Source organism: Heliangelus exortis, chromosome 1, assembly GCF_036169615.1.
Source record: "Heliangelus exortis chromosome 1, bHelExo1.hap1, whole genome shotgun sequence".
NCBI lineage: Eukaryota > Metazoa > Chordata > Aves > Apodiformes > Trochilidae > Heliangelus > Heliangelus exortis.
This window is the reverse complement of record NC_092422.1, coordinates 64,304,720-64,316,903: the sequence shown is the minus strand read 5'-3', so window position 1 is coordinate 64,316,903 and position 12,184 is coordinate 64,304,720. Positions and strand designations below refer to the sequence as shown.

At 37.5% G+C, this 12,184-nt stretch overlaps 1 protein-coding gene across 6 annotated transcripts in view; it reads right to left on the bottom strand.

Annotated features, from left to right (window-relative positions):
* MGAT4A (alpha-1,3-mannosyl-glycoprotein 4-beta-N-acetylglucosaminyltransferase A) overlaps positions 1-12,184 on the bottom strand; it is an 84,865-nt gene that overhangs the window by 17,672 nt on the left and 55,009 nt on the right. For all 6 annotated transcript variants that reach the window (XR_011726337.1, XM_071746146.1, XM_071746121.1 and 3 more), the window contains exons 10-12: positions 6,351-6,481; positions 5,606-5,713; positions 5,004-5,197 (exon numbers count right to left, since the gene is read on the bottom strand). Coding sequence is in view for 5 of the 6 variants with exons in the window: in XM_071746146.1 (XP_071602247.1) it covers positions 5,004-5,197; positions 5,606-5,713; positions 6,351-6,481 (433 nt within the window). In the remaining variant the exon portion in view is untranslated. The remainder of the gene's footprint in view (positions 1-5,003; positions 5,198-5,605; positions 5,714-6,350; positions 6,482-12,184) is intronic.

Below are 12,184 nucleotides of genomic sequence, written 5' to 3'. Positions count from 1 at the left end.
CATGCATGTGTTACTTCAGCTAAAGTTGCCCAAGAAAGGTGAAAAGCATTGCACTGAAGGAGAGTTTCTACACTGAACAGTGACTGAGAACAAAGAACAGCTTATACATCAGTCAAGTTACAGCTCTATTAATCTAAAACCCGAACAATTTTACAGTTCCCTAGGTGTGAAGTGGTTGTTGCTGCAAAAGCAAGGATGGGAAAGCTCCTCTTCACTGCCAGTTTTGGAAAGCTGTTAGAAAGCTTTTTTTCCTTTGTAATGCTTTTGATCTCGTATCTCTCTATCCACAGGAGTAGTTGCATCCCATAGGATGGATAATTAACTACATTTTAGATACAAACATAGTAACTTCTGTGAAACTTTTTTTCTTGGTTATTTCCTTCTACTGAAAATAAAAATTAAATTCCTTTTAGATTTTCAGTGGTGGAGAAACTGTTTTTAAAACTCCTTTTATTTTCCTCTACAATGAAATGGCACTGAAAACAGGAGAGTTATTTTTTATGCAGGTGTTTCTCAGCACTGCCACGGTAACTTCAAGGCAAAGTAATGTGTTTAGCTAGCAGAAGCCCATCAAGATACTCCTCATGCTCAGTATGTTCATTTTCTAGCCCAAAGAGTCAAAATATTCCTCTCTTGCATAACACTTGCATGAATGGGAATTCTATGCTGTGAGGAGATGGCACAGGAAATACATACAAGGTTAACATCATGTGTTCCTAGGGATTCCAGAGTCAACACCATGGAAAATGAGATGATCAGTCTCATACATTGCACATCTGTTATCAATGCAAATATCAGAACACAAAGAAGTAAATTTAATCTATAGGTTGGTTTGTCTAAGTATTAAGATTTAAATTTAAAGCCAAAATTCCAGACAGCAAGTTCTACCTCATAAAATCCCTTTATTAATATTAGGATGACTACTCAGTAACTCACTAAAAGAACAAAACAAGTGAGGCAATTAGAGATAATAACTGTGTGAAGGAGGAATTAAAACAAACAAACAAAAAATAATAAACACACTCCTCCCAAAACAAACTCTTCTAACCCTTTTGAAAACAAAGTAAAGCTATAAGGCAGTCTCCTACATGAAAAGAAGAGTCTCATATTTTAAAAATATAAAGCCAATTTTTACATATCTATCCACACTGTTGAGGTTGAGGTGGTGTTTGGTGGCTTGGGTTTTTTTGCTTTCCACATCCTTGTCTTTTCCAGCAGCTTTTAAAAAAATTATTATTTTTTGAAAGCAATTTATACAGAAAAAAACCTGAAACCCTTTTTTCTATAAAAATCCATTCTAAATTCCTATTGCAGAAAAACTGACAAGTATAACCCTATTCTAATCAAAACAGTGATAGGTTATGTGCTTCCCAGGGCTTCCTCCATGTAATTACTGCATGGGTTGGTTGAAAAGAATATCTGATTTGTGTAAATCACATCTATAGGGAGGACTCAAACTTAGGAAGTCAAAAAAGAGATGGATGTGGTGCTGATGATGGACATCAGCATCATTTAAGTGCTGCAATGGAATGTTTTTCTAGGATGTGTTTTTGACTTGGGCATTTTTCTAAAAGAGGATCACATTCAAAATGTATTACCTCTGCTCAAGATTCACTACTCATCCACCTATATTTCAGAGCTTCCTACATACAAAAACCTCTCAAACAAAGCAATGTCCAAAGTAGAAAGCTCTCCACAATGAGCTGCTCAGGTAAAACATTCTTCATTGGCATCCCTGAAGATGCCAGTGTAAAGAAAAGAAGTATCTTGAACCTGTCATTTATTGCACAGAAAATTGAATTTACATTCAGTACTGACCCTAATGTAGGAATAAAAAATGCTTTATATATAAGGGAAATATAACTACCAGTTTTAATAATTAAGTATGTGCTTTGAACCACAGTGTACATACAAAAATAGCAACGTGGATTTCAATAATTATATAACAACCTAAGGGAACAGAAATTCAGTAATTACCATCTCTACAGTGTAGGCTGTTTTGAGCATTTAGAAAACAGTCTACTCATTTATTAAAACAAAACAATTTTTTTTTTTAAGAGGATATTCAGTGGCTCCTTCTCAAGGATGTGTTGCTGAGAGTTACATATCTTCTTATTGCAAAATAAGAATGAGATTCTAGCTTACTATTAAGCATCAGCATTGCAGCTGGAGATCTTTTGCTCAGAATAAACCTAAAAAGACTCAGCACAAGGGCTGCTACTAAAATAAGCATTAAACAATTTCCATGTACACATGCTTTTCTCCAGGTGTGGTTTAGAACAAGCACCAATTATATGACTGTTCAGTATTTAAAAGGGATCTGTCAAGCAGGTCTTGCCGCAGATGTTACTTTCTCCCCAAGCAAAGTGAGCTCAGTTCTCACCTTAAGCTATATTTAGAGATTGTTTAGAGATTGTTGCCAGTGTTATCCCTGATAATACTCTCAGATCTCAAAAAGGAAATATTTTAAGACTTAAGGAAAGCTATTTACTTAACTGCTATACTCAACATAAACATGAAATTCAGTTCTGCAAGACATTTGGCATGGAAAATTCAGTATAGGAACAAGATAGTGCTCTGTCGTAGTGTAAGAGACCTGCCATTCATTTAGTCAGTGTGGTCAATATTTCCATCTAAAAAATTTGTTCATTAAGAATTTACTGTGGGAGTTACTAAGTATCTATGCCTCAAGCTGACTTGGTGGAAAAGTTTTCTGTAAATTCAAATAACTTTGCTATTACTTAAAAAAAACAGGAAGGAAAAAAAAAAAAAAAAAAAAAAAGAAAAAGAGAAAGCTGTTGCATGCCTTCACAAACAAGATGGCTTTCAAAAGTGTATTTTCTACTCTTATTTCCCACAGTCAGATATACCTCCCCATCAGGTAAGTTTTCCTTCTGGTTGATCTTATTTTCTCTTTTCTGTGTTTCTGCCCACAAGTCATAACTACTCTTTCAATACCAGGAAACATTATAGGTCTAGTTGACCTTCATCTAGAAAATCTGCTCAATCTGTTATTCCTCAAGTTAAATTGACAAACAAAAGCAAGTCCCTAACAATCTGAAATCACATAACCTGTAGCCTTAATAGTCACTGACTTCAGAAAGGCAAGATGCTACATTTGAAGACTCTGTGACAATAGAAGTTAAAATCATAATAAACCTTTAAATCACTGACAATGGTAGATCAAAAATGTTAAGCTTAAGTCTGAAGAGGCAGCATCATTCTAATCAATGGACTTCCTTTGAGAAAGCAACAGAATACAAGATATTCCCTTTCTTCTATGACTATAATACATTTTTTCAATAAATAGAAGCAACAAAAATTTTAAAATCATACCAACCTCTATTACTGGGACTATTCTTAATACAGCAAGTAGATGTAACTGGCTTAGACCTAGCTACAGTTTTCCAGGGCACAATAATGAACACTATCCTCCCACCTTTTGCACACTTACTCATTCCCTCAATTCCCTCACCATTAATGTAATTTATATTAGAAAATGTTTTCATCAGAACTGCATATGGCATTTTTAAAATAACAGCATTGACCTACAACACTTGCTAGTAATGCTTTCCAAAATTGCTGTTGTGCATTTGATTGATTCTAATACACCCAAGATCAACATTTGCTGCTTACAGTTATTCTATTCATAACATAGATGTATGTAATTCTCTTTAAAAAAACACCCAAACACACAAATTGGATGATTTTTACTTCCTAACTTTGAAAGGAAAATTTGATCAAAAAGAAATCTACTAATCCATATATCTGAGTTGAAAAATATGTATTTTTTAACCACTGGCACAGGATGAAAAAGATTCTGCATTTAATCCAAGGAGATATGGCAGTCATTTTCCTCAGCACATTCATTTTGAAAAGCTAACCAGGAAAATCTTCTAAACCATAGCAATCAACTGAGTAATTTGATGTCTCAGACAACAAAGGTGAGTTTCACAGGTCAGACTACTCTGCAACAAAGAAACTACTGATCTTCAACTGCTGTACTAAGTCAAGGTGAAGACTTAGCCTCTGATTATCTGCCAAGGCACAGAAGCTGACTAATTGGATTCAGTTCAGGACTGGAAAAAGGCCTGCTTCACAAGAAAAGCATCCAGTCAATTGATATAAAGAAACTTTGCTCTACCAGACTATATGTACTGGCCTCAAAAGAACCCATGAGGCTTCTGAAGCAAGGGGTAAAGGAATCCACTAACATAGCAACACTTGAGCAGGCACTTGAACAGACAATTTATTTTCTAAGTCTTGAACTACTATATTGGCAAGACAGTAAAATGCAAAACAGTAAATAAGTCCCAATAAAGCTAAAGGATGACTACACTCTAAAATGCAAACTCTGTTCTGCTTATTTAATATGCCTGGTTGCTAAAGAGAAGTCACTTTTAGTCCTCACAGATATTTGTACTTCAAGAGCACCCTCTTCCCTTTTTCTTTCTTCTTCTTTTTGTTAAATTTTAATTTTTATAAGTAGGTCAACTTGGAGTCTTAGCATGGTGACTTTTTTCAAGACTTGAAACTACATCTAGAAAACATCACCCTTCAGAGCTCCCAGCTTTGAGGTCTGGGGACGTTGTGTTATGCTTCAGAAAGATTTCTCATCTGGACAATCAAGGAACCCAAAGCTGCAGGGCACAACACACTGTGCCACACACCATGCTGCACAATTGCTCTGTAATTAGAAGCAGACCAACCAAATACAAAGGGAATCAAGTAGGCTTCTTTTCCATTCTCTTATGAACTGCCAGAGAAGCACTGGTTTTCAATTGCGTTGCTCCAGATTATATAAAATAAATAAACAAAAAGAGCAAGACAAAATTTACAATGGTAAAATAATCAGAGGGAAAACACTAACAAATGCAGTTTGAGCTCAACTCAAGACCCCACATCCTTTCTCTTTAGTTTATGACAGCCCAAAATTCTAACATAGATCAGTCTTGGTGAACAAACAGTTTTACATAGAAAAGCAAGGGTAAGTAATTACTAACCTTTCTACATTGACTGGCTTGTCAAACTTAAATAGGATATAATCCCCAGCAACTGGTGTGACAGCCCAGAAAAAATCTTCACCTACATAGGTTTTTTCCAATGTATGCCCTTGGTAGACTTTCAAAGATGTCGAAACCTCTGCAGGTGGATTCACGTGGATTTTATGCAGTAATGGTTTCAGGAAGTCTTTATCCTAATTGAAAGAAAGACAAATGTCATGCTGGTCAGATAAGCCATTTTACTAGGTTTCTCTTCCCAAGTGGTTACACTGAACACTTGCATCAAATGGGAAACAAACACCTTATTCATTTTTAGGTGTATTGTATTGCTTCTGATTAAGATGATGAATGTGTCATTAAAGTAAAAACAAAAAAATAAAAATAAAATTCCCTGGTAATAATCCACAAAAATAAATTAAGATTAGCATTTCTTGTACTTGACAGTAACCACTTTACATCAGATTTCATTCCAACTGGAGTAATATACAACATGCTTGAACATGTCAGTAAAAAAAAAAAAACAAACCTGTTTTCTCAAAGGCTACCAAGGTTCTTATTTAATCACCCTGCTCTGGGAAGAAAGAAAAATTTTAGCTACTAACTGTGAGTTTCTGGATCTTCCCCGCTAGAGAGGAGTGGAGACCAACATGCTGGAAAAGAGAAGGCCTGAAGCGTATCCGTAGGTTAGATTTCTGTCGATCACAATGTTTCTGAAATGGAGGGAAGGGAAAACAGGAGGTGGGGTAAAAGAAAAAAAAAAACAAAACCACAACACATTAATAAAGCCAACACCAGGTTGCTGAGGTTTCACTGCAAGTACATGATGTCACATGAATCAAAAAATAACCTAGATTTATTCCATTATTTTCATTCCAGAAATCTACCAGGATCACTGTTCAAATATAATACTGTTCAAGGTTCTTGCACAGAACCTGTTTATTCAGTCTTTCAGCAAGGCTGCTACCTGAGAAACGAAAGACCAAAATCAAAAGTTTATTCCCCATCCAGAATATTTTGTGTGACTGCAATCCAAGCAATGGCTTTCTGCAGGGCCTCAGTGTGTTTATTTTTGGATGGCTACACATGGAAACTAACTAGACTTTGCTTTTCATCCTATTGCATCCATCTCTAAAATCTGAAACAGTAACAGTTATAATGCTTCTGAGAATTGTCTCTCTAAAGTTTAAAATTAAAAGATTATTTAAAAGATAATTTAAAAGATAAAAATCTTTCAGGACATGAAGTAACCATAATACACAGTTAGCATGCAAGCCTCTAGCTCTCCAAAACCAACTCATTCACCAACACAAGAACATTTTAGAAGGTTTATAATAAAAACAAACTTACAGCATCTTTCTCGGGGTTACATACTTTCACCCAGAGGATATGGTCCAGGAGCCAATCAATAGGTTTCTCCTTATAAAACATAAATATGAACTCTACAATAAGAGTAATATCTGGGGACTGGAACATTTTACCTGTGATGACATTAAGAATAACTCAATTTAGATTAAAGAGAACATTGTCCTTTGAAATCAGTGAGACAATAGACAATGAGTTTGTACCAAGACAAGACATTAGCAATGAACAACTTGAATTCTCAATGTTATTAAAAGCTCCATACCTTCTAGCTATGCAAAACTAAATAAATGAACTATTCAAACAAGAATTCGTTGTAATATAGCTTGCTGCTAGCAAAATGTTTAGTGTATACAACAACACAGTCTCCTTAAGAACAGAATTTGTAAGTTTGTAAGAACAAAGAGTTATGGATTCATGTTTATTACTCTCCATGCCACATGTACACTGCAAGGATCTGAGACAAAGAGCTGTCACAAGTGTCATCTGCCCAGTCAGACAATTTCAGCTTTTTTAGGTACAAAAAGCAGAGCTGGAACACCTACTACTAACTCCAGATCATTCTCTGTAGATAACCAAAAGGAAGGAAGGAAGCTACTAGACCATAACCACAGACAAAGCAATTTAAAAGAAAAGCAACAACACACAACAGAGTTTTTCTGAAAATAAAAATTAGATGCACATTCAGCAAATTCACACTGATTTTCTACTTAGCCACACTGAAAGCAAACAGCTGCCTAGTAGGAAGTCTAAGTCCCTCCCCAAAATAAAAACTGCAGGACTTCTCTGCCAAGTACTGCCATGACTTTGAGGCTTCCATGACTGCTTGGTCAAGTACAGAAGGAATTCTGGTTGGCACCATGAAACAAGATTCTTGGGAAGCTTGCAAACTGTGAGGCTTAAAAGAGTCATTGGCAAAAGAAGAACACTTATGTTGATGAAGAAAGTCTATTTCCTATCAACATGAACGACTTTTATCATGGTTGTGGAATACAGATGGGATACAGATGCCTGAAGAGGAAGATGACCAATACACTGGGCTATTTGTTGAACTGAATGCAGCACATAAGACAGCTGCCTTGTAAAAAACACCAATGCCAGGAGCAACGTGCAACTGGGAGTGAATCAGTCCATGGCTGAAGGTGGACTGACAAGTGCTTGTACCAGGGATTAAGTGTCAACTAAACTTTCAAAGGCAATTCCAGATTTGAGGGCAGGCTGAGAAAACATCATCAGACTTGCAGATGAAGTCTTCCTCTACTTTGCTAGGCAAAAATGCTGGAGGAAAGAGAGGAAGATATTACACAGTAATTAATCTCTTAGGAGGACATTAGCTGAAGTGATTCAGTTCTGCAGATGGTGCTGAGGTGTGAGCAGTGCTGACATACACAGGAACAGGCTCTTGGGGTACGATTAATAGATCAGAGTCCAACAGAGCCAATCTCTTTCCTAATACAAGTCCTCTGTGTGACCACGCTTGGGGGTTCTGTACAATACATTAGCACAAAGCACTTGAGTGTTTGAAATTATTTTTCCCCATCTGTAATCTATTAGGCCTTCACAGGCTTTTTAAATAACAAGTTTTACTGGTGGTAGAGGTCCTAATAGTTTCTCCTGCCTCTTTTCTCAAGTAAGTAATGATAGGTCTAGAGAAAATGGGCTGAATTTGCACTGGGGAGGTTCAGATGAAATATGTAAGAATTTCTTCACTGAAAGAGTAGTCAGGCTCTGGAGCAGACTACCCAGGGAGGTGGTGGAATCACCATACCTGAAGGTATTAAAAGAATCATTTAGATGAGGCACTTCAGGCCATACTCTAGTGGGATGGTGATTTTTTGGAGGGGGTGCTGACAGTTGGACAGTGATCTTAGAGGTCTTTTCCAACCACAGCAATTCTGTGATGTAGGAAGAACAGCCTGAGTAGACATTAGGAACAGGTTTCTCCCTGAGGTGACAGAAACACTTCCCACACTAAATCAGAAAATAGGAATTGCTTTCATCTACAAGAGGACAAAACTCTTTGGAAAGGCCACAAAGGAATTCTATAGGCTAGTCTGGATAACAAACAATAAAAATAGGAAACAATGTTTCATATTAAGCTTAAATACTATCAGTAGTGCAGCACTCCAGGTGAGCAGATGACTGAGAGGAAATAAAATAGAGCAAGCAGTCTGCCTTGCTTATCCAGTAAGGAGGATGTTCACATTTATCTAATCAGAAGAGAGCATGCAGCTGAAGTATCACCCTGAACCAGTACTACACAAAAGGTAAAAAGACTTAAGTGATGAGAAATACACACTTCCAGTGTGAAAATACATGTGGACTATCAGTTCCTTCTCTTTCTTTTTGAGGCTCACTAAAGTCCATAATTAATATAAGATTATTGCAAGGCAGCATAAAAATAAATAAAAACAAGCAAACAAGGAGATGGGATTTCAAGTCCCTGTTTTAACAGAGATAGAAAATTTCTCAACTGAACCAGGTGACTGAGCCTGGCATATTATACAGTGTTTCAGTGCAGATACAGAATGCCAGGTTCTTAGCTGACGTGTTAGTAACAGGGATGCTTTTTAAGGGAAAGCATCAAAGTTGCAGGAACCTGTTATGTACACTCTGACACTGTCTGGTATCAGACTCTTAAATCTGGAGATTTGTTTCAAGAATGCCAGGATCTTGAATTGCAAGATCCTTTGTCAAAGATCCTCCTTATCTCAGAAAGAGGACATATACTTTGGAGATCACTAAAGGACCTTGTCCTTTCCAGAAAACAGGTCTGATGTGATCTCAGTTCTTTATGACTTATACGAAACTAAGTAACAAAATAGCCAATGAAATAATGCTTATTCTGGAATTCTGAAATTAATTTGGAGGGGTCTGAGTTCTACATCAAGAAGAAGTGCAACAAATACAGAAGAAGCACCTGACAAAAATCCCAATTATTTGATAGGTTGGAATGATCCTATATTCATAAAGCAGACCATTCACATAGCAGGGTGGATTTATGTGGTAAGACATTCATTGAGTTGACATTTGTAAATCAGTTATGCCTTACAAAAACCTTGAATTTTGCTGTTTATAAAACAAAAGCATTGACATTTCTTGTGTTTGTGCATTGAGGTCCTTAAACAGGCAACTCCACTTGAAAATACTCTATGTAAAATTTGATCCTCCCATTAAACAAGAAAACTCACAAATCTTTCTTCTTTCAAGACAAAAGAAAGACATTATGATTTTTATTAGCACATTGTTACTATTTACATACCATATTGTTGTTGTATTTGTTTAACATAATTTGTGGAAATAAATATTTAAAAATTGGTAAGAAGCAATCATTATTTGTATAATGTGTAAAATACTAATGTAGAATAACAGCTCTTTCAGCTTGTCTTCCAACTAAATGAGCTTCCAGTTTTCTTGGTGATCCACCTCTGCCTACTACTCTTAATAGCCTCGGGCAGGAGAAGAGAAAAACATGAGAAACCTTAAATAAACATAAGCATAACCTTAAATAAACATAAAATGGGACTCATCAGATGTTTCTGGGATGTTTATGGGGCTGAATCCATTGTTTCCAGATCACACCTGCTGAGGCAGTCTGTCAGTCAACACCTACTTCCACAAGAACTGGATCTTCCCACATGGTGTCAGAGAGATGCACCATGAGACCCAGAAGACAAAAACATCCCCACATTATTGTTCAGGCTGACTGAAGAGACCATTTAAACACTCTTCCAGAAGGGATGTACATGAATGCTGCTCTGGAATCCTTTTACTCTTCTACTCAAGGACAGAGCAATAGAACACTATCTATTTTTTCTTCTGAGGAGCACAAAGATTACAGTCTTCAGCTGTCGTCTGTGGTGAAAAGACACTTAGAGCCCACGTCACTTAAAGCCTGAACATTAAGGTACAGGATCCTTATGTACAATTACATAAGCAGAGAACATGACTGAAGGTCAGAGTAGGAATTTATTCATTTTCTTTATTTAAATTATTCTAATTTGGAATTCTAATTATTCTAAAATGGAAACAAGGTATCAAATTATTTACTTCCATACTGCAAATTCGTATAGGACCAGAGATACCATCCTCTGGGCCTATAATGATATACCACTGTCAACCACTCAGTCAACCATCCTGGACTTGGGAAATATTCCACTTAACACAATGATGTCACACAATTCACTGGGGAAAAAAAACAAACCAACAACAAAACCAAATAAAAAACCGTAATACATCCAACTGCAACCAAACACAATACTCTAGGTAAAAATTAGCTGTCTGTATCTGCACTAGCATCTTCAGACCCAAATAGCCTCTCTAAATTATACTGCCCAGCACAGTGGAAGGGTTCAACAGTGCTGCAAAAACCTTCTCATTGTAATTCATAATGATCACTGGAGCAAGGAAGAACAGGCAATACCCTGCTCTGCAGACAAGCCCTCAGCTCTCTTCAGTAGCCAAAGACAGACAGCTACACATTACCTGCAAAAATGCTGTCACCACCTTCCACACCCAGCTTGGTACCACCTTCCCCCAGCTCCCTGCCCTTCAGTACAACACATCACCCCTCATTTGTTATTTCTGTCTCAGGACACCACCAGCACAGCACAGCACAGCAGTATTGCCATGGATCAATGTTTGCCTTTCTCCTCCAGAACATGCTTCCTACACCAGCTCAAAACCAGGCCTCTGCACTTCCTACCTCTGTATCTCTCACTGCCCTGCAACTCCTACTCCAGAGGTTCAACATCCCAGACCCTCTGAATCCAAAGAAACAAAGCCCTTTCGTAGCCTCCTAAGTGACAGTAGCAGCAGCAGCCTGGCTTCCCTAAGCGACAGCCACGGCGGAGCCACAAGAAGCAGCATCAGCTGAGGTCCTGCAGTCCTGTTGTCTCCCATACAGCTGTGTGAACATCATTGTATGAACAGGAGGAACCAAAGAGGGAGGGCTTTTGGACTCTCAGAGGTGTAGAATGCAAAGGGAGGGATCTAGTCCCTCCCATTTCCTGCCATACTCTATAAAGATGGGGAAAGTCAGCAGCTCCACCCTCTTTTCTTTCCACTTGCTGCTGGCTGTGCTGCTGTCCTTTATCACCAGCTTGCCACCTGCTCATCAGAGCCCATATCTATTGGGCTGTGTGTATATATATATATGTGTATATGTATTTATATTCTTTGTTACTTTATCCCTTATGTTATTACCTTTCCCTTGGGTCAGTGAATCTGTATCCAATTGCTTTCATTTTCCAACTTAAGACTCCGGTCTTTATTCCCCTTTTATCTTCCCTTTGCAGGGGTCGGAATAGAGAGGAATTCTGTCCTTAGGTTTGTGGTCCACCCAACCTGCTAAGCCGTGACAATGAAGAAAGTGTCATGGAGCCAGTGAGATTCCATCTGAATCCAGCACACAGATTGCCCTCTGGCCATCCCCAAAATACAGTCAAAAATCATCAAGCCAAGGAGACGTGAGGTGCACTCAGCACACACTGCCTCAAACCAAAAGACACTGTGCAAGAACTGAAGCAATGGCTCATCCTGCACCGTGGTCATGCACTTGATACAGTGTATGAGAATAGATATAAATCAAGGAGATTCTGCTGAGAAAACAGAGATTTCAGATTCTGGGTGCATCCAAACTGCCCTTGGAAAGAAACTTCAAAATCCCCAAGAATTTAGACTCAAAGGTAAAATCTTGCTAGACAAATCCTTAGAAATTTACTAAATGTAGAGGACATTCTCCATATTATTTATCCATATTGATAAAGGTGAGAGCCAGGACTGAAAAAAAAAAAAAAATTGTGGAATACTTTCTGCTCTTT